Here is a 22,491-nt window from a genome sequence, read left to right on the forward strand (position 1 = left end):
GAGTTGAACATGGTCCCTGAGACCATCCATTTCAACCCCCAGCCCAGGAATTTAAAGGACAACCTCTTCTTATAATGCACCACGCTGGGTCCTGCCCTCCGGAGCCAAGAGCATCGAGGGCATACAATGGGTATCCATAATTCCCACTGAAAATCAGATGCAAATTTGTCTGTCTGGGCTTGCATAATTTCCTTGGCCACTTGCCCCACACAAAAAGTCTACAATTCTAGATGTCCTCATACATTCCAGAGACCGAGGAAGGGGCCGCATGAGGACATGTCCAACCTCAGCTGACATTGACTGATTTCAAACTCTGTTAACAAACTTGAGGATTTCAACCCCAAACAGAAAAATAATAGAAAAATAGAATGAGGTCAGGCCGGATCGGTTAGCTTTGACTCTGAACGTCAACAGCAGGACAGAGAGAGCAACCCAATGTCTTCCTCCCTATCCTTATCTGTCTGTCCATCCATCCAGCTTAATAATAATAATAATAATAATAATAATAATAATAATAATAATAATAATAATAATAATAATAATAATAATAATAATAATAATAATATAAAGTTGGAAGGGACCTTGGAGGTCATCTAGTCCAACCCCCTGCTCAGGCAGGAAACCCTATACCATTTCAGGCAAATGGCTGTCCAGTCTCTTCTTAAAAACCTCCAGTGTTGGAGCATTCACCACCTCTGGAGGCAGGTTGTTCCACTGGTTAATTGTTCTATCTGTCAGGAAGTTTCTCCTTAGTTCTAGGTTGCTTCTCTCCTTGACTAGTTTCCATCCGTTGCTTCTTGTCCTGCTTTCAGGTGCTTTGGAGAATAGCTTGACTCCCTCTTCTTTGTGGTAGCCCCTGAGATATTGGAACACTGCTATCATGTCACCCCTCACCCTTCTCTTCATTAAACTACACATACCCAATTCCAGCAACCGTTCCCTATATGTTTTAGTCTCCAGCCCCCTAATCATCTTGGTTGCTCTTCTCTGTACCCTTTCTAGAGTCTCGACATCTTTTTACATCGTGGTGACCAAAACTGGATGCAGTATTCCAGGTGTGGCCTTACCAAAGCATTGTAAAGTGGTATTAGTACTTCACTTGATCTTGATTCTATCCCTCTGTTAATGCAGCCTAGCACTGTGTTGGCTTTTTTGGCAGCTGCAGCACACTGCTGGCTCATATTGAAGTGATTGTCTACTAAGACTCCGAGATCCCTCTCACAGTTACTACTATTGAGCAAGGTACCACCTATACTATACCTGTGCATTTGATTTTTCCTGCCTAAATGTAGAACCTTACTTTTTTCACCATTGAATTTCATTTTGTTAGATAGTGCCCAGTGTTCGAGTCTGTCCAGATCCTTCTGTATCTTAAGCCTATCTTCTGGAGTATTGGCTATTCCTGCCAGCTTGGTGACGTCTGCAAATTTGATGAGTTCCCCATCTATCCCCTCATCCAAATCATTAATGAAGATATTGAAGAGCACTGGGCCCAGAACAGAGCCCTGGGGCACCCCACTACACACTTCCTTCCATGTAGATGCAGTTCCATTGAGGACCACACGCTAAGGGCCTGTCAGCCAGCTACGAATCCATCTGGTGGTAATGCTATCTAACCCACATTTTTCTATCTTATCAAGTAGTAGGTTGTGATCTATTTTATCAAATGCCTTACTGAAGTCCAGGTAAATTATATCTACAGCATTCCTCTGGTCCACTAGTTTTGTCACTTGGTCAAAGAATGCAATAAGGTTTGTCTGGCATGGTCTGTTTTTGACAAACCCATGTTGGCTTTTAGTGATAACTTTGTTCGCATCAAGGTGTTCACTGATTTGTTGTTTGATTATCTTTTCCAGAATCTTCCCAGGTATTGAGGTCAGGCTGATAGGTCTGTAGTTTCCTGGATCTATTTTTTTCCCTTTTTTGAAGATGGGAACTACATCAGCTCTCTTCCAGTCCTCTGGTAGTTCCCCATTGCTCCAGGATCTTTGAAAAATATAGTTCAGTGGTTCTGAGATCACGTCTGCCAGTTCCTTGAGAACCTTGGGGTGTAATCCATCTGGTCCTGGTGATTTGAACTCGTCTAGGCTGGACAGGTGCTCACTTACCATTTTCTTGCCTATCTTAACTTGTGTTTCTATTCTGTTTTTTATGGCACTGGTTTGGGTAGGTTGCACTGTTTTTCCCCTTTGTGTAAAGACAGATGCAAAAAACGAATTAAATAGTTCTGCTTTCTCCCTATTGCTTGTCACCTTCTTGCCACTTTCCCCCACTAATGGACCAATCATTTCCTTAACTTTTTTCTTGTTTTTTATATGTTGAAAGAAGCTTTTTTTTTGTTATTTTTGACTTTGGTCGCAAGCCTTAGTTCATTTTGAGCCTTAGCTTTCCTCACTTCATCTTTGCAGGCACGGGCTATTTGCTGATATTCTGACTTAGTTATGTGCCCCTCTTTCCAATTTTTATACTTGTCCTTTTTATCTTTCAATTTATCAGAGAGTTCTTTATGCAGCCATGCTGGTTTCTTTTGAGAGCTGTTCTTTGTTGGTATTGTACTAGACTGGGCCTTTATTATCTCACTTTTCAAAATTTCCCAAGCTTCTTGAGTTGTTTTCCCCTTTAGGATTCTCATCCATGGAATTCTTCCCATGGTCTCTCTAAGTTTATTGAAATTAGCTCTTTTAAAGTCCAAGACTCTAGTTTGGCTGTGTTCTATTGCTTGTGCCTCCAGAATGTTGAATTCCAATATTGCATGATCACTTCCCCCCAAGGTTCCTGTGGCTTCGACACCTTCTATCATTTCATCTCTGTTAGTGAGAATTAAATCCAATATGGCTAATCCCCTAGTTCCCTTCTCTACTTTTTGGGAGAGAAAGTTGTCTGCTAGGTTTGTCAGGAATCTGTTAGATCTTCCACTTGGTGCAGAATTTGTCTCCCAGTTGATATCAGGGTAATTAAAGTCCCCCATTACTATTGTGATGTGCTTCTTACATACCTTAGTTAGCTGACTAGCAAAAAGTTCATCTATTTCCTCTGCTTGGTTGGGCGGCCTATAGTATACACCTATGGCAGTCATTTTTCCCCCCTTTTATATTGACCCAAATTCATTCAAGTTTACAGTTTTCGTCATTGTTGTGCTCTATTTCTGTCGAGATAAAGTTATTTCTTATATAGAGAGCAACTCCTCCTCCTCCTCTTTTGTTTAGTCTGTTTCTTTTAAATAGTTTAAATCCCTCTAGCTGTGTGTTCCATTTGTAGGTTTCGTCCCTCCATGTTTCCGTAATGGCAACAATATCATATCTGCCCTCATTTACCTGAATTTCTAGTTCACCCTGCTTACTGTTCATACTCTGTGCATTAGTGTATAGACATTTGAGTCCTTTATGACTGACCTGTGTTTACTTGCTGCATAACTTGTGTGGTGCCTGGCTTCCCCTATTTTCTTAGATTGCCGGGGACAGTGATGTACTGTATCAATTAACTCACTATCCCCATTATTTAGTTTAAATGTTCCTCCAAAAAAGCTGTGATTTTATTGCCAAGTAACTCAGTCCCTTTCTTGGATGGATGCAGACCATCTCTTTTATACATTTTTTCATTGGACCAGCTACAGACATCATGACTAATATAACCAAAGCCTTCTCCTTTACACCACTCCTTTAGCCACATATTAAATTCTGCTATACGCTGGCCTTTTCCATTTTGCTCCTTATACACTGGTAAAACCTCTGAAAAAGTAAGCCTACAGCCTATTCTGCTAAGTTCCTGCCCCAACCTCTGGAAATCATTCTGCACAGAGAGTACATCTTTTTGGGACAGATCATTAGTGCCAAGATGTACAATAGCCTCCACATCACAGTCCTTGCTGGCATTCTTGATTATTTTGGAAATACGCTTCTTGTCCCTACTGGCAGTAGCACCTGGAAGACACCTGACCTCTTTCAAAACCACTGTGTCCTTTCCTAAATTTACATCCCTTATAATTGAATCACCAACCAGAAGGTGGCTTCTCTTTTTGGATGCCTTTCTGTTCTTGCATGACTGGTGTGTAATACCAGATTCACACTTCTCCCTGTCAAAAACAAGTTTTTCATCCCCTGCTTATTTGAGTTATTATCACAGATACCTTTACCTGTCTCCTTAATGTCCTTATTAAGGTCAGAAAGGGCACTGTATCTGTTGTGCAGGGACACAGCGAAAGCTTTGGGTTTATGGTTCACAGATCTTACCCTGCCAGATCCCACGGTTGTCCACACTGCCCTTCTCCTGCAGGATCTTTGTGGTAGAGGGGGCTGATAGCACTGAGGCTCAATAGGGTAGAAGGGCTGAACTGGACACCCAATTTCTGCCTGAAGAGCACAGATTACAGACCCTAGATAAATAATCTGTCCTTGTAGACTAGTGATTTGTTTACAGATAGGACAGTTTCCAAGTTTGAAAAGGGTACTGCGAAAGACAGCTGCAAAACAGGTGTTGCACTGAACTAAGCCAGACGTGCTGAGTTACAACGAATCTCAGATGCACTTGCCCTGAATGTACTGCTGCTGTTTTTGATATTTAGTTATATAATTTGCCTTCTTTGTATTAACCTCACTTTAAGATCAAATGTAACTAATTTTACATCCTTTAAGGCAGCCTCACACTGTTTTACAAGAACGGGAGATACGAGCTGCTTGTCCCCAGGGTCACATAAATAGTTAATGTCAATTTTATCGCCTTCCTTCAACATCTTCTAGAAATACAGGCGAGCTTCAGAGTCTAAATGGATGCCTCCTGGACCCCTGGCTAAGAGGCAAGTCCAGCTGCCCTGCCACTCAGATGCTGGCGCCGAAGCGAAGAACATGCCAGGAACCACTTTGGACACAGCTTGAAGTTCTACGCAAACCTTTGTAAAGAGTTTCTTCAGAAATCAGAAAAGCCTTGCCTAGCCCCTCTGCCCGCCCCCCCCCCACGCCAAGATCTGCCAGGTATTTTTAGATGGCATCCCTGTATAGCGTAAAAGCCTTAAGAGCAGCAGGGTGAGCCACAGCCCCATGGCCCATCATCTGCAGTAAACACTGGCTTTTCCAAATTCCTCCTTTCCTCCCCGAGAAAAATCAGTGCTAAAAATAAATGCCCAGCGATGTGCCTGAAATGATAGAAAATGGGATCCCCCTTTGACAACGGATAGCTGTAATTTCCATGCGAGATTCTGAAAAACGTTTCGGCTCGAAACTTTAAGGATAGACTATAAATTCACGCTAATCAGTATGAAGGGATAAAAAAAGGCAGAGCTTTTAAAATATAAATAGCTAAATCCCTCTTAATTGTGTTTACCTTATCCAACACATGAAGAAATTCTATATCGCTTATTTGATCTTCTTCCCTTTTGCCCAAGAAGATAGTAAATGATAATTTACCAGTTTCCAGTCAGACGTACAGAATGAAAACGAAACAGGCTCTGAGTATTTTAGCACAGGGCAAACAGAGACTCTGAACACAAGTTCAAAAGCCGCATCCGCTTTGTGGGTCCAACTTTGGGGTGGGCAGAAGGTCGATTTCTCTCAACCTACCAACCCCAGGCAGGTCACTAAGCTCAGGTACTGAAATGAGACCAGGAATGGGGGTTTGTGGCTTATTCATCAAACCTTGTGCTTGTTAGAAACTGTGATACACAACCACTGACATCATCCCTTGGCAGGAAGGGGCTCATCCTGAAAGGCCCACAGAGCCTCCCCCCAGGCAGAGGCAAGATACAAGAAATCAGCCTGGCACCATGATGGGTGACAGGTCCGAGTCCCTCCCAACAGGACCACTCGGGGTTGGCCTCTCCAGGCGGTCCAGAGCCAGCTGTGTTTAGCCTGGGTGGACGCCACCATCTGCAGGAACTGGCAAAGGAAGCTGGGACAGTAACCAGCACCATGAAAGCAGCGAGAAAACCCTCTGGCCATTGCTTTTCCCCGCTGCGTTGGGGAGTGAGGGAGGAGTAAGGCCTGCACGGGCACCAGTCATGTCACCACTGACATCTGGGCAAGAACCGCTTAAGGCAGCAATCTTTTTTTTATTAAAGAGTTTTACAAAAACAAGATTTTACAATATATCCCCAAATCCCCCCACCCCAAACCCACCCACTTACCCCCTCCCCCACTTCCCAGAGCTAAATACAGGATTATAGTTATAATAATCATATTCTAAATAAAAATTATGCATAATATACAACTAACCAAATTCATAATGTGCTTTAACTCCCCTTTAACATAAATACATACAAAGTACCAACACTAAGATCAATAACAATATCCCTCTAAAATCTACTCATAAGCTAAACGGAACTTTTTAGTCCCACATTTATTCTGAATATAATCTATCCATCTCCTCCAAACTGAAATATATCTTTCCTGTGAATGATCTTTCAAGTAAGCAGAAATCTTAGCTCCTTCCGATGTGACCTAAAAACATATTTATTTGAACAAGCCGGCCTGGTCTGATGGGTTTAGGGGTATTTTAATGTTATTGTATTAATTGTATTGAATTGGGCTGTAATATTTAATATTTTTTTTTAATTTTTGTATGTTGTATTTTATTGTATTGCCCTGTACACCGCCCTGAGTCCTTCGGGAGAAGGGCGGAATAGAAATTGAATAATAATAATAATAATAATAATAATAATAATAATAATAATAATAATAATAATAATAATAATAATTTATTATTATTATTATTATTATTATTATTATTATTATTATTATTATTATTATTATTATTATTATTATTATTATTATTATTATTATTATTATTATTATTTCTGCAAGATTCAAAACTTTAAACACCCATTCTTCTATAGTAGGCAAAGAGGCAGCAATCTTAATACTTGACCAGAAAACGTTGCACCGTCAGATCCTGGGCTGGGAGGGAAGAGGAGGAAGTGGCGCTGTGGAAGGCAGCGCCTTTCTGCTTCTCCCCCCCCCCCCACCCCTCTTGCGTGGTTGCCCCTCTGCCTTCCCGTTTTATCTTGGGGGAGCGGGCTTCTTCCCATCCCGGGATCAACCGATCCCCCTCTGGGCCAAGGAGCCGAAGGAGGCTCGCCCGGCTGTGCTGGCCGGCAGGGCTTTCCTTCTGGGCGGGCAGCCCGGACGGAGGGACCCGCGGAGCCCATTTCTCGAGGCCGCCCAGCGCCGCTCCTTAGATGGAAGCGCCGGCAGCTCTCCGGCAGCCTCGGGAGGGAGGAGCCGCTGGGTGCTCCGGGAGGAAACAGGCTGGGAAGCCAAGCGGGGGAGTGGGGGAGAGACATTTCCACACACACCCCCAACACCACCTCTCCCACTAACATCAGGAGCTGCAACAGGCAGCTTTTTTTTGGAAAAGTTTTACAATACATTTTATTTTTAACAAAACACAACCCCTCCCAACCCCCTTCCCACTCCCCAGCCCTCCCCTGCCCCTCCCTCCCTTCCCCTTCCCCGACTTCCCAGAGCTAGATACAGGGTGTAAAAATACAAACGATCACAATCTACCTTATGCAAACCACCGTAAACTATTAAATCTATCGCACTTTAACTCTGATAACTACCAGCAGTATATAAATAGCCCATCAATCATTATTCAAATACTAGATAAAGCTTTTTAGCCCCATATTTACTCCACAATATATCTCGGTTGCAAATAGTCTTTCAGGTAGGCTGAGATCTTTGCCATTTCCGCCAGGTTGGAAACTTTTACAGGCAGCTTTTTTTTGGAGGGGGGAGGGAAATGCCAGCTGGGGACAGAATGAGCGTGAGCTGGGGAGGGGTCGCATGTGCCCTATCCTGCTAGGGCAGCGTTTCCCAACCTTAGGAACTTGAAGATGCGTGGACTTCAACTCCCAGAATTCCCCAGCCAGCATAGATGAGCCCAGCCAAGCTGCGCGGCGGGAAAGGGGCCCGGGGAGGTTCGGGGGCTCCGGCCCGGGGAGATAAACCAAGATCCGCTCATGCCCGACGGCCGGCCCGGAGCTTGCCTATCCGCAGCCCGGCCGGCCCCCCCCCCAAGGGAAGCCCGGCCCGACCCCAAGCCTACGCTCCCCCTTTTAACTTTTGTATTTTTGTATTTTTTATATATTTGCCCTGTTCACCGCCCTGAGTCCTCCGGGAGAAGGGCGGTATATAAATAAAATTAATAATAATAATAATAATAATAATAATAATAATAATAATAATAATAATAATAATAATAATAATAATAATAATAATAATAATATAATGATGATGATGATTAGCCTTCAGGGGGCCAGAAGCGCCCACGAGGACCCCTCCCTCGCCCCGCCACGGTTTGCCCCCCCCGGCGAGGGCCGGAGGGGCCCTTGAGGAAAAGGCGGCGTTCTTCGGGGCCCCCACGAAGCTGCGCTCCGGATGCCCGCCGGGCGCCCGACCCGTCCCGGCCTCGCACCTCCAGCCGCCCCTTCCTCCCCAGGGCAGGTTTCCCGCGGGCGCCTCTTTGGCGAGGGCAGCGGCTCTTCTAGGGCAGCGTTTCCCAACCTTAGGAACTTGAAGATGCGTGGACTTCAACTCTCTTCAGCTATGCTGGCTGGGGAATTCTGGGAGTTGAAGTCCACGCATCTTCAAGTTCCTAAGGTAGGGAAACGCTGTTCTAGGGAAGCGTCCCGGGACCCCGCCCGCCTCCCCCTCCCCCGCTACTCCCGGCTAGTCCGGCCGCCGCGGGTTCCGGGGGTCGCTTACCGTCGGCGGCTCTGCCCCGTCCGGGCACCGTCAGCCGCCCGGCCCCCTTGACGCGGCCGCTTTTCCGCGCGTCGTTCCCTTCGCCTCCGAGCGCTGCTGCCGGACGGGCCGGGCAGAAGTCGGGCCGGCTTGTGGCCTCCTTGGCAGCCGCTGCTCCGGTGCCCGGGGCGGGCTGGGGCGCCCACGGCTCTCCTCCGCCCCTCCGCTCCGCTCGGGGTGGGGACGCGGCGGGCCGGTCCTTTCCCTGCTTCCTGTCGATAGGCAAGTGCTTTCGCTTGGCTTCCTTCGCCCGGCCGGGGAGTCGGAGCCGGAACGAAGCCCAGCAAGCGGGCAGGGCCGGTGCTGGCGGAAAGCGCTGCGGGGGCGTCCGGAGGCCTGAGAGACCCTCGCCCCGCTCTCTGCCGCCTACCCGTGTATGCTGTGCCGGGGGTGGGGTGGGTGGGTGGGAGCTGAACCTATGCACCCCAAGAGAGCGAATTCGGAGAGAAGCGGGGTGGGGGGGAGCCCCAATTACCCACTGGAGATCAGGGTCTTCATTGCCCCGTGCAAAGAAACACACACACACACACACACACACACACACACACGGGCGAGGGGTCCCACTACAGACCTCAGCTCAGCTTCTCTGATCTGCCACCCGTGGGGACCCACCGGAGGAATGTAAAGATGCCGTGGCCAGGGCACTCCTCACCACGCACCCCACTTTCACGTTCACCAGTCTGGAGCAAAGGTAGGTGTGTGTGTGTGTGTGTGAGTGAGGAGAATCTCAGCAGCCAAGCAGGAGACCCTCCAGGGGAGGAGGGCAGGGGCAGCATATGAGGGGCTGGGGGGGCTGGTGTTGAGACGGTGGCTGCAGTAAGGATGATGGTCAGTGGTCTCTGCGGGGGCGTCCGGAGGCCTTTAGCTGAGAGACCCTCGCCCCGCTCTCTGCCGCCTACCCGTGTATGCTGTGCCGGGGGTGGGGTGGGTGGGTGGGAGCTGAACCTATGCACCCCAAGAGAGCGAATTCGGAGAGAAGCGGGGTGGGGGGGAGCCCCAATTACCCACTGGAGATCAGGGTCTTCATTGCCCCATGCAAAGAAACCCACCCCCCACCCCCGGGCGAGGGGTCCCACTACAGACCACAGCTCAGCTTCTCTGATCTGCCACCCGTGGGGACCCACCGGAGGAATGTAAAGATGCCGTGGCCAGGGCACTCCTCACCACGCACCCCACTTTCACGTTCACCAGTCTGGAGCAAAGGTGTGTGTGTGAGTGAGGAGAATCTCAGCAGCCAAGCAGGAGACCCTCCAGGGGAGGAGGGCAGGGGCAGCATATGAGGGGCTGGGGGGGCTGGTGTTGAGACGGTGGCTGCAGTAAGGATGATGGTCAGTGGTCTCTGCGGGGGCGTCCGGAGGCCTTTAGCTGAGAGACCCTCGCCCCGCTCTCTGCCGCCTACCCGTGTATGCTGTGCCGGGGGTGGGGTGGGTGGGTGGGAGCTGAACCTATGCACCCCAAGAGAGCGAATTCGGAGAGAAGCGGGGTGGGGGGGAGCCCCAATTACCCACTGGAGATCAGGGTCTTCATTGCCCCATGCAAAGAAACCCACCCCCCACCCCCGGGCGAGGGGTCCCACTACAGACCACAGCTCAGCTTCTCTGATCTGCCACCCGTGGGGACCCACCGGAGGAATGTAAAGATGCCGTGGCCAGGGCACTCCTCACCACGCACCCCACTTTCACGTTCACCAGTCTGGAGCAAAGGTAGGTGTGTGTGTGTGAGAGAGAGAGAGAATCTCAGCAGCCATGCAGGAGACCCTCCAGGGGAGGAGGGCAGGGGCAGCATGAGGGGCTGGGGGGGGCTGGTATTGATGATGATGCAGTAAGGATGATGGTCAGTGGTCTCTGCCTTGGGTGAATTTGTGGCATGCAGGAGCTGACAGGCCTGGTGAGACACTGTTGATTCAGCCGAAGGCGGCCCCAGCAAGTGGAAAGGCTAGACGTGAGATCCCCTTGTGAAACCCCCCCCCCCTCTGCAAATCCTTTGGCCTCCTTCACAAGCTGATCCTATGGGGACTACTTGACCGCTCCATGCTGGCCAGCTGGCCATGCAGTGTCCCACATCAGCAGAAGAATGCCACGCCTGGCTTGGCTGGGGCTGCCACTGCCTGTGGTGAGAGGCCTGGCTGAGGCCGCATAGCCGGAGCTGGCCTGGGCTTCTGCTAGCAATGGCTGAAGCGTCGTTGGGCCTCAATGGCCCCTAGCCCCCTGGGCCTCCCTTGCTTCTTCGACAGGGACTGCAGTGGGTCTGTCTGCCCCGATGAGATTGCCGCCAGACCTTTGCCCTTTGCAAACTTCGCTGCCAGCTGCTCAACAGCAAAGTCAATGGGAGCCACGGGAATTGTGCATTAGCGGAGGTGGGATTTGCAATGTTTTATTCCGGCTGGTGCTTGGCAGTAGGGCCAAACCTGAGGCCGGAGAAGATCAGCACTTGGCACGCTTCAAGACTCCCTCTGCAAGTGCCCAGCGAGTCGCATCCGCCTCTGGAACGGCCCCCTCTGCTCTGGGGCTCTGATGCGGGAGTTCCCACAGCTCAGGGGCTGTGCCAGAGGACCCTGGCTGGCTGGGAAGAGGCCAGCTACGTCTTCCCCTCTTCCTCCCTGCCACCATCCTGAGGAGCTTGCCCACAACCCTGAATTAACGGAGGTCAAAGGATGGTCTTTTCCCAAAAGGAGGAGGAACCTTGGCATTTTCCCCAAGTGGCCATGCCCACGGGCCGGGCTCTTCTCTGACTGAAGAGAGGGTTGGGAAGACTCTGCAGTTGGGAAGCAACCCGAGGAGGCCAAGGCAGCTAACCAACTTTCAGAGTGGGCTGCTGTGACACCCCTCCCCCTGGGACTTGATCCAACATGGCGGCTGTGGACCACCAGATTCCTTCCCTGGCATCACCTGCTTCTCTTGTGCAGGAGCTTGGGGTGCCCAGGGGAAAACACCCACCTCTGCTTGCAGAGTCAGCGACTGGAGCCTCAGAGGAGCCAAAGAGGCTGGAAAAGGACCCACCACCAAGTGCAGCAGCGGCCAAGACCCCCCCCCCCCCCCGTGAAGCATCGGCCTTCTCACACCCCAAAGGCAGCCTCGCTCGGGGAGGAGTGCTAGGAAATCCGGGGATCAGTGATGCCAACAGGCCTTGGCTCTCCTGGGGCAACAGAACTCAAGGCACCTTCAGGTGCTGGGATGGGGCGAGTTCAGGGCAGGATGAGAAGCGTGGGGTTTTTTTCCCCTGTTTTGGCTTTTCATTTCACCCATTTGGTTTCAACTCCAGTGGCTATACAGATGTTTTAAACTTAAACCTTCATCCAACAGACCCTTCTGGAGCCACAAAGCACCAGACCAGCCAAGAGATCATTCTAGCTGACCCTTGGGCGTCTCTTCTGCTCCGAGTTCCACTGTGCTCCAGCTGAACAGTCTGGCTCAACCCATCTCAGGGCGCAGGACGGAAACTGCCAGCTGATTCTGGGCTCTGAACCTTCGCCCACTCTTCCCAAGAGGTGCCCCAGCAGGGCACAGCCCCCAGGGCCTCTGGGCCTTCCAGGAACCGCACTAGGCAGAAGCACAGAGCTGCCCGACTGGCTAAATGACCCTCCTGCGCCCCAGTACAAGGCCGGTTTCCAGGTAGGGCACCAGCAGTGCCTGGGCGTGAGGACCGGTGCCAGCTGGATCACCCACAGGAAGGTGCCCCAAAGTTATGTATAAGGACGGGGTGCATTCGGGCTCCAGACGGTGGGCGAGAGAGACCGCCGCCATCTTCAGAGTTGGGCCAGTGTAAACTCAAGCGCTTCCCCCATCTCCACCCGGTTCCTCGGCAGCTGCTGTGCCAAAAGGCTTTGGGGCGATGTCAGAAACACCCCCACCCCCCCAATGCCCGAGGGCCGCACGCTCCCAGCAGCAGGTGGCCCAGCCCAACCAAAGGCAACAGGTGCGAATGCCGCTAACGTTCCTTTATTAAAGGCTACACTTCCTGCAACGGTGGCACATTCAACGGGGTTAAAAATTCGCGACAGTATTTTTGAATCACACTCGCCCACGACAGCTAAGCAGCATCTAGAAGCGTTCTGAGAAAGACCGGGAAGCTGTACAACGTCAAGAGAAAAAGGGAAGCCCCTCCTCATCCTCACCCGCACCGGAGGAGAGCAGAGCTTGCGCCAGGCACGCTCCCTCCTTCTGCCCCCACGGAGACCAACCAGGTGCCAAGGGCCTGCTGGGGCTCCTTCCACCGGCCTCTCCAGGCAAGCATCCTTCCCAGACTCCGAGACCCTCCTCGTCACTGCCTGGTCAAGGCTCAGCTGGCTCGGGAGCCCCCTCCCTCCCTCCCTGCCTGCGGCTCGCCCAAGTGGAGGGAACGTGGGGCCGGGTCTTCCTGCCAGCCTGAGATTCGGTCGCCTGCCCCTCCCTTTGGCGGGCGCATGTTGCCCCCGCTCCTTGTGCACAGCTGCTGAAGCAGGAAGGGGTCATCGCCACCCCCCCGGTCCGATCCATTCCAGAGACTCCCTTAGCAAGGAAGGTTTCACAGTCCCCCCCCCAAGCTCCGCCTGGGGTGCCCAGGGGAAGGGGCGCTGCTCCGCGCGTCTGGTCCAAGCAGTCCGAGATGGAGACCGGGATCATCTCCCTTCTTCCGGGGAGCGGGACTCGGACTTGAGCTTGACGAACTCCTTGGCCACTTCGTCGTTGGTCCTTTGCGAGAGGATCCTCAGAATGGTCATCCCCGTCTCGTCCATGTGGATCCTCCGGCCCAGCGGGCACCCGCAGGCGCAGCTGCCCTTCTCCACCACCTCCCGGAGCTGCAGCACGGCGATGCCCAGCACCCGGTCCTCACGGGCAAAGCAGTAGTCCTTCAGGCAGACCTGCAGCTCATAGGCATCCGGCCCGTCCTCATTGCCCAGGACGCTGCAGGGGAGAAGGCGAGAGAGGGTCAGCCGGGCAACGGCAGGCGGGCAAGGGAGGCAGCGGGTCTCTGCCCCTCTGAGCAGAGCCCCTGGCTGGGTCCTTTATCCCTGGGGAAGTGCCCTCCTGCCCCTTGCAGAAGGAGAATCTTTCAGGAAGACGTGAGACAAAAGAAGGGAGGCGGGCGGAGTGTGCGGAGCAGACACCTACAACTGCCTGCCTGGGAAAGACCAGGGCACTGAATGAGGGGGCGGGCCAGGGTGCAGGTGGGGCACCCCTCGGAGGTGAAAACGTGTGCCCAGCCGCAGAGGAAGCAGAGACCCCAGCCCCTAGGAAAGAGGCCGGGGGACTTACAAGTGGAACGTCTCGTTGTACTTTGGAGCCCAGTTGTTGCTCTTCGACTTGGTGGTGAATTTCCGCTTCTTGTCACTTTGGTGCGGCCCAATCATGGTGACCTCCACGAAGGGGCGAAACATGCCGGTGGTTTGCCACTTTAAGTCGTTGGCGGCCACCACTGTGGGAAACAAAAGGGGAGAGGGGTGAGGCCTCCCCCATCCTGGTCAGGGTGTTCCCCCATGCGCCACATAATGGGGGGGGACTGTGGTCCCAACACTGAGCAAAGGGCACCCCATTCTGGAGTGAGAGATACCCATGAGCTCTACCTGCCCCTCATTCATCCTGCTGGTGGCAGGGCCCTTCCCGGCAGGCAAGGATGCCGAGATGCCATCGGCTGAGATGCCACCTGGTTACCTTTCACGGTGACCTTGTGCTCCCCGCTGCCTGGGTGGGTGTAGAGGTCCACCTGGATGGAGACTTCACCCACGGGGTCCTCTGCTACAGAACCTGGGAGGAGGGGAAAAAACAATGGGCTTGCTGGCCACTTGGGGCGGGGGGGGGGGGCTGTTTGCACAGGGCTGCCCCTCTTGGAGGATGAGGCACTTTCCTGAAGTGGCGGTTGGGGATGATGATGAGCAGAGGATGTTACTGCCCAAGGGAGGGGCCATGGAGGCTAAGTGGAGGGCTTTGGCTCCCCCCTCAGGGCTCAGCCCAACTGGATGCCACTCCATGCTCCCCTGCCTCCCTTAGGCCATCTCCTGCCACCTGAAGCCAGGCTTTCAAGCAGGCATCTGTGGGAAGCTAGTCCCTCAGAGGCAGGGAGGCCCATCCTGCCTGACTTGAACCCAGCTGAGGCTGCTCAGCCCCGGGGCCCTTTTGCTTGGGGTGCTGCAGAAGACGGGGCCCCAGGGACTTGACCAGAAGGGATAGTTCTGCTCCAGACAATCCTCAACTGCTTCCTGGGCAAAGCCACGCTGTGATTCCAGGATGGTCATTGCCGTTCCAGCTGCTGCACAGCGGAGCTGGAGGCGGCTCGTCCTCTTGGAACCCCCTCCCCACAATCACTTGACACGCCTGCGGCTGTCCCACTGCAGACCAGCCTGCGTCTCCCCCCAGTCTCTGCACGCATCTGGGGGTTCAGCTGCTCCGTGAATGTGGCCAATGTGGGAAGCTGTTTGTAGATGGGGGCAGGGGGGCAGCATGCCAACAAGTCTCATACACACACACACACACAATCCCAAACCTTGTGCTGTCTGGGTCTGGACGAAGGTCTTGATGAGGGTGTCGGTGGTCTGGGTGTAGAGGGAGAGGGCATAGCGCAGCGACTGCAGCTCCGAGCTCTTCTCCAGGAAGGCCTTCTTCAGCCCGTTCCCACCGGCATGGAAGTATTGCTTGGGGCGGGAGAGATAAGAGGCAGACAAAGAGGGTCACGTCCACAATGCAAGAAGCGCCCAGAACAAAGGCCCCTCTGCAGGGCAGCCCCTTCTGCCCCTGAACCACCCCGAGTGAGCCCATGAATCACCCCTGCCATAGACTGCAGGGGCCACCAAGGGGGCTGTCACCCCCATTCTCTTGGCCGTTGTGGAACCCCCCCATTCAGTTCCCAGGAGATGGTCCTGCTGGATTCCAGACCCTCGGCAGACCCTTCCCCTTCTAGTCCTTCCTCTCTGCCAGGGTCAAACCTTCAAGGCAGGCAACTCTGCAACTTTCAGATGAAGCAGTGATAATAATAATCCTTATTATTCTGAAGGATTCCTTCAGTTCCCACTTACAGATTCCAATACAGCATTTTTAATGGGATGACAGGGAGTGGATTGCCTGACTTAGGCCTATCTTTGGCCACATGCTGTAAGTCAAGGCTGCTCCACCCATCCATCCATCCATCTGTTCATCCATCCATCCGTTCATTCATCTGTTTAGCCATTTATCCATCCATCCATCCATCCATCCATCCGTCCATCCATCCATCCATCCATCCATCCATCCATCCGTCCGTCTGTCCGTCCACCCACCCACCCCTCCTCCTGCTTTGGGCTGGTTGCTGGGCTTTGCCCGCTCTCTCAGGAGAGTGTGTGAGCGAGTGAAGAGACTCACTTTAATCGTCTCCAGGGCCAGTTCCAGCACGTCGCACTGCCTGGGGGTCAGGCTCCGTGTTTCTTCCCGGACCATGTGATCCTAAAAGGGAAACCTGCTGGGTGAGCGGGGATGGGGAGTGGGCCGCCCACCCCAGGGGCTTTTTGGGGGCCGAGGTAATGGGGTTAACAGGCTAGGAAGAGGTGGGGGGGGAAGAGAAGCAGGAGCAGCGGACAAAGGGCACAATTAGCTGGGGGGAAGTACAAGCAGCACAAGGGGTGGCTGGGAGGGGTCTTCCTCCAGACACCCACGCACAATGAGAGGAAACTGGGGAAACATGTTCTGCCACTCGCTGCTGATGCTTCTCTCTCAGGGCCAAAACCCTGCAGGAGCCAAGCTGTCCCTGAGCTTGGGGGAGGCCATCACCAACGGAGGCCCAGGAGATGCGTCCACTTTTTCCTGTGTTTCCTTGGAAGCTGCTTGGGCCACAACCGATGATGGCCGCCAAATCTCAGGCTGCACTGGTGGGATTCTCCAGCCCAGAGAAGTCTAACCGCCCTCTCTCACTTGGCCTGGCTCTCACCTCTCCCCAGTGGTGCTTCCACTGCTTCCCCCTCTTGCCGAGGGACCCCAGCGGGCGGTCACTCCTGAGACCGGGGGGGGGGGGGACGCCTCCCTGGCCAAACCAAACCGTGTCCAAAAGAGCACAACTGCTGTGCCGCTGGTTTCTGCTGCAGATCTGCTGAGCTGAGACGAAGCCTCCCAGAGAAGGGGAGCCATGAGCACCCCAAGAGAGGCCACCCAGTCTCACCTCAAGAGCCCAGCCGTGGCACGGGGGCATCAGAACAGGGATCAGCCCTCCCCCCTCCCTCCCCAGGGCTATCGCTCTCAGGCGGCCTGCTGGGATGGCTGCACCAAGTTCCCTCCAGGCTGCTTGCAGGACCCCTTGGGAGGAGAGGCAGCTGGAGACCCCAGGGACCTGCAGCGATCCCCCCTCCATCTCAGGAGAGTTGGTGCCGAGGCCCTCTCCATTGCCAGCCACCTTGGAGAAGGCCTTGACCTACCAAGACCCCTCCTGCTGATTCCCCCAGGCCCCGTTTTCCCTGCTGAAGGCCAACACCCATGCAAGCACCTGGGGCAGGGGTGGTTCAGGGGCCTGACTTGGGCTGGGACGACGCTGGAGAGGCGAGACAGTATGAAAAGTCAACTCTACCCCAGCCAGCTTGGGTATGGATCGGAAGTGGTGAACCTGGGACGAACGTGCTCTGACAGACATGCGACACGAGGCTCTTGCGCAAGGCTGAGGACGCGGGGAGGAGCTGGGGGGGCATGCATGTGTGAGCTGCTCTGTTCCCCCCCCCACACCTAATACCTTCAGCTTGGATAAATGGCCCAGTTCTTTAGCAGCACTGAAAATCAGCTGGGTCCCCTGGCGAGGACGAGCAAGAGAAGACAGAAGAAAAAAGATTAAAAATTTGATGGGGAGCGAAACGTGGCGTTGCCCTGGACACGAGCAATCCTCAGCCGGATGCGAATTGCCCCAAGAGCCTCCCCCCACCCCCACCCCGGTTGATGCTACCAGGAACCTCTGTTTGGTCCTTGGAGCTTCTTGGAGGGCCCCCCCCTCCACCGAACACCAAACTCTGGGAGGAGTCGCAGCCCCCTCCTCCAGGAGCCCTTCACCCTCCCTTGTCCTCCAGGCCCTGGCAAGGGCGGCCCTGCCAACCTGGCCTGAAGGAGGACTGGCTGGATTAGGCCCAGCGATTCACACGGAGCCGGCTTTGTTCGTGGGTCAAAAGTGGAAACGGAATCAAGGCAGTGAAGAAAGAAACAGAATTTGTGCCGCCTTTTCAGCTTTTAAAAAAAAGGAGCGTTTCCCCCTTGTGTGCAATGGGAGGAGGGGAAATGAAAAAACGACCTAAGAATGATTTTAGACATTTTGGAATACTACGAACTTCATCCAGGGAGATTTCTCTATACCTGTTTAGGTTTTTAATTTTCGTTTTGCAATTTTCCCCTTTTCTTTTTCCTTGGTTCAGTGTAAGGTTCCCCCCCTACCTACACCATCTAAACTGACTGTGTAAGAGATGTTGTTTTCTTCTTCAAAATATGGCATTCTCGTGTACATTCTATACTACAAATCTTCAATGCGTTATTTGCTAAAGCTAAGGTTTCTGAAGCTAAGAAAGAACACTCGGATCGGGGAAAGGGGCTTTGCAGAAGGCTCCCTGCTAGGCCCTCCTGGCCTCCAACTCGGTGGGAGCTGCAGCACCTCAAGGTCCCCGCTGGGAAGGGCCCACGGTTGGTTGGCCCCGAGGCGCTAGGAAGGACGCTGGCAGCCGGAGTTCAGGCCTGCCCCTCCTGCCTCACTCTGGCCCCACAGCCTCTTCTCCAGAGCTCCGGGGGCCGAGCGGAGCCTGCTCCAGACAGGGAACTGGGGGGGGGGGGGGAACTCACCGTGTTATCCGTGAGGGGAGGCAGCACAATCAGCCTCTCCAGGGTGTCCATCACAACCCGCCACAGATCCTTCAGCAGCCGCTTCAGCACAGTCTTCTCACAGACGTTTGCAAAGAGGGTCAGGCTGTGGGGAGGAAGGGGGTGCAGGGGGTGAGCTGTAAGTCTTGAAAGCCTTAATCCGCCCTCAGCCCTAAGCAGGGGCTGGACTGTATGCTCTCAGGGGGCCCTTGACGTCTGCCATGCGCTGAAGGTTGGCGTGCCACGCAGAGACCTTGGGGCTCTGCACATGGGCCAAGACGGGCTGATGGGGGATCTAGCGGGGGTCAAAATTTTGGCCCAAGGGAGGGCTCCCAACAGGCACCCAGGTCTATCCAGAGGATGAAAGGGTTATGGGGGGGGGGCGAGCAGAACTAACGTGGCCTTAGCAGAACCGGAGAAGCTGCTGGGCCTCTCAACCGCTCAGCTCTGCGAGGCCATCGAGTGTGCCAGAGCCTCTCCCACGTTTTCACCCACTAAATCTGCTCACAACACATGTGAGAAGCACCAAGGTGTCCGCTCTGTGGAGCAGGCCAGTAGGACTGAGGAGTACCAGCTTCCCGGCCCCTCAAAATCTTGGGTTGGGGAGGGGCCCTTGAAGCCCCCAAGGCCAGCCTTCAGCTCAGCCGGGAGCTCCTGTTGGGGATGCAATACCTGCACCTAGGCCAAGCCCCCCCCTCTTCTGCCTGCCCCCCCCAGCAGCCCCCCCAGCAGCTCCTCGCTCCAGAGAAGCCATGTGACCACCTAGGCCAGGGGTAGGCAACCTCGGCTCTTTTATGACTCGTGGACTTCAACTCCCAGAATTCCTGAGCCAGCCATGCTGAGGGGAAAGGGAGAGGTTTCCAAGCTGAGCCATGCCGGCTCAGGAATTCTGGGAGTTGAAGTCCACGAGTCATAAAAGAGCCAAGGTGGCCTACCCCTGGCCTAGGCTGCTCCCTCCTTCCTGCCCTCGGCTGGGACGGAGGCTGCTACGGAGGGAGCAGACGGACCTACAAGAGCCACACGGAGGACCCGCTTCCTGAGGGCCCCACCCCCTAGCCATGGCCCCGGAGCCCCTCCGAGGGTTCCCTGGGAAGAGGCGCTCGTCCACGTCCTTACTTTCCATCCAGGAAGTCCATCAGGGGCCTCAGCACGTTGTCCGCGTCTTGGGCCACGGGGTTGGGGGCGCTGTTGCCAGCCCCTTTCACCTGGCACAGGATCTCCGACATCTGCTTCACACACTCCTCAATGCGGGGCTGGAAACTGAGCAGAAGAGGGCACTGTCGCTCCCAGCCCAGCTGACGGCTGCCAGCTTCAGGACAGAGTGGGCTCTCCACGTGGCTCCTCCTCCATCCAGAAGGGCTGGGCCTTCTTTCACACCGAGGCCTGGGAGACTGCAAGTCCAGACGACCCCCTGCCAGGAAACCACCTTCCTTCTGGGCCGGACTCCGGCACAGAGTGCGGCACTTGTGGCTCCACTCCAGCCAGCTTCAGGGAGGCGGATGCCTGCCATCCCCTCGACTCACATCCGAGGCGGGGGTGGGGGTGGGAAGAAGGGGGAGAATCTCCCTTCAGATTTAGCTTTTGCTCTCCCAGCCCCCAACTCTCCGGGAAATCACTCGCGGTGGCTCAGTGGTTAAGGCGCTGGATCTTAGAAGGTTAAAGGTCTACGAATCTACCATTTGAGACCCAGCTGCTGCAGAACGGAGCGAGCTACCGCCTCCGGGACCAGCTCCTGCAGCTCAAAACCGTGTAAATATACAGGTAGGTCAATAGGTAGCACGGATAAGCCGTATAAGAAATGTAGCAGCGTTCCCTGTTTCACCGTACGCTTCTGCTGCAGCGTGACGTCATGTTGGCCACATGACAGCTGAAACATCTCCGGACAATACTGGGTCTTTGGCTTAAGAAATGGAGATGAGCACCACCCCCTAAAGTCGGTCACAACTAGTGGAGGAAAACCCGCAGGGACACCTTGATATATATATATTTTTGCTCAACTTGTGATAAAATCTAAACTAAGAAATCCAGACGGATTTCACACTTCGGAATTCATGTTTCCACTGTGCTGCAAGAGCCAAATGCAGATCAGTCCACTTTTTGGGGGTGGGGTGGGGTGTACAAATGCAAAAACAGCAAAAAATCAGAATCCACCGCAAATTCTTCTTTTGGGGCTCAGTGTCAAGCCAGACGGAGGGAAGGGGCCTCGCGGGTGGGGGAGGGGGGGAAGGAGGGTGCCCACCTGTTTCCGAAGGTGGTGCTCAGCTCGTCCAGCACGTTGTTCAGCTTCACCTGCAGCTCCTTCAAGGAGTCGCTGGCCTCGGGGTCCAGCTGCAAAAAAGAGCAAGGTTGCACTTGGGAAGAGGGCCCCGGCCTCCTCAGGCACCAGACCAAGCGGTGGGGCCGGAGGACCACTCCCTGCCAGGAACAGGCCAGTGTGGCATTGAGGCCACCGGCAGCTAAGAGTGGCGAGCGAGGCTGGAGAACTTTCTGTTGCCCTACCAGGCTGCCCTCGCCTGCCGCCTTCGGCCATCGCCCAGACTAGGAGCGCAGGCAGGACATGTGTGTGTGTGTGTGTGTGACAGCTCAGTCCATCTCGATGATGCCCGCTTCCCTGCAAGGCTTCCCTGCTTTTCAGAGCAGGGCTGTCCAACCTCCTTCCAGCCCCACAAAGGGCCTGGAACCTCAGTACCGCTCAGCTGACCCGGAACAAGCCCTGGGGGTCTTTGCGTGGCGCCAGAGACTTCCTAAGTGCCAAGGCCCGAGAGCCAGAACTGGACTGTTACATTTCTGCATAATGTGGCTTATTGATTTGGGCCTGCCTGTGGTGAAACCCAGCCGGAGGGTCTTGCTGTATGAAGACAGCCTGGGCCTGGCTTGCATGGGTCACAAGCAGCAGGGCGAGGCAAGGCAAGGCAAGGCAAGGCAGGGCAGGGCAGGGCAGACTGCCCACTCCGAAGAGGACCGGAAGGGACTGGCTGTGCTGGGGCTTCTTTCAACCATTTGGATGAAGCAATGCAGCCTTGCTGTGATGCTGCTGGGGGCCCTGGGGAGGACCACGCTGCCCAGGGGCAAGCAGGCACAGGGCCCCCCCCCAGGACAAAGATGCCCTCTGGCTTCCTTCTTGCTGCCTGTGGACAGCACTGAGTGCCAAGGCCAAGGGAGGAGCTGTGAGCAAATCCAGGCATCGCCTCCACTCTGCTTGCACTTCGAGACCCTTTGCCAGAGGCCCTGCAGGAGAGCAGGAGGCGAAGAAGAGCATCAGGGCTTTAAAAAGAGCCTTGGTGGAGCAGTGGGCTAATGCCTCCTTAAGTAACAGCAGCTGCCTGCAATTAGTGCAGGTTCGCATCCCACCAGGCTCAAGGTTGACTCAGCCTTCCATCCTTCCCAGGTAGGTAAAATGAGGACCCAGATTGTTGGGGGCAATTAAGCTGACTTTGTAATAATGCCGCTTGGGGTGTGTGTGAAAGCCCTAATAAGCAGGCATACACATAGAATGAAGGCTACTGCTAAGCTTGTAAGCCGCCCTGAGTCTTCGGAGAAGGGCGGGATATAAATGGAATTAAAATAAAATAAATAAAAATAAAACTTCACAGCTACTACACGGCTCATTTGCACGCAGACTGGGCAGGGACCCTCACGAGGGAAGGATCCCACTCCCAGAAGCCTGCATGGATCTAGGCGAGAGCTGCACCCAGGCAGCGCCTGACCTGCCTCGCGCAGTGCACATTCCTTAAAATTTCCCTTAGGCGTTGGGGAGGAGAGGAGGCAGGGAGAAGGGAAGAGCGATAATGATAATGACTTTAGGCAATAATGACTTTCCTGCACAGCAGGAGAGCACTTCCATCTGTGTGTGTGTGTGTGTGTGTGTTTCATCAGGTTCACCTCTGGGATACTGCTGGGGAAGGTGCACGGAAACAAGGCTGGGTGGGGTGCAGGGAGAGCTGCCTTTGAAAGCAGAAGGGAGAGGGCTGGTAAGAAGAGAAGCTGTTGAGTAA

The 22,491-nt window shown here is 53.8% G+C and overlaps 2 protein-coding genes across 8 annotated transcripts in view; both read right to left on the minus strand.

Annotated features, from left to right (window-relative positions):
* The window catches only part of LOC310636076 (phospholipid-transporting ATPase ID-like), a 55,022-nt gene extending 46,170 nt beyond the window's left edge, over positions 1 to 8,852 (minus strand). For all 4 annotated transcript variants that reach the window (XM_083355569.1, XM_083355564.1, XM_083355567.1 and 1 more), the window contains exon 1: positions 8,694 to 8,852. The gene's annotated coding sequence lies outside the window, so the exon portion shown is untranslated. The remainder of the gene's footprint in view (positions 1 to 8,693) is intronic.
* A 3,802-nt stretch (positions 8,853 to 12,654) lies between these two features.
* Positions 12,655 to 22,491, minus strand: part of UNC13B (unc-13 homolog B) — a 163,082-nt gene continuing 153,245 nt past the window's right edge. For all 4 annotated transcript variants that reach the window (XM_083356830.1, XM_083356829.1, XM_083356831.1 and 1 more), the window contains 9 exons: positions 20,736 to 20,824; positions 19,613 to 19,756; positions 18,479 to 18,602; positions 17,394 to 17,450; positions 16,043 to 16,123; positions 15,192 to 15,339; positions 14,363 to 14,455; positions 13,967 to 14,126; positions 12,655 to 13,615 (listed from right to left, as the gene is read on the minus strand). In XM_083356830.1, the coding sequence (XP_083212956.1) occupies positions 13,330 to 13,615; positions 13,967 to 14,126; positions 14,363 to 14,455; positions 15,192 to 15,339; positions 16,043 to 16,123; positions 17,394 to 17,450; positions 18,479 to 18,602; positions 19,613 to 19,756; positions 20,736 to 20,824 (1,182 nt within the window). In that variant the 3' untranslated portion in view covers positions 12,655 to 13,329. The remainder of the gene's footprint in view (positions 13,616 to 13,966; positions 14,127 to 14,362; positions 14,456 to 15,191; positions 15,340 to 16,042; positions 16,124 to 17,393; positions 17,451 to 18,478; positions 18,603 to 19,612; positions 19,757 to 20,735; positions 20,825 to 22,491) is intronic.

Source organism: Vipera ursinii, assembly GCF_947247035.1.
Source record: "Vipera ursinii genome assembly, chromosome: 2".
Classification (NCBI taxonomy): domain Eukaryota; kingdom Metazoa; phylum Chordata; class Lepidosauria; order Squamata; family Viperidae; genus Vipera; species Vipera ursinii.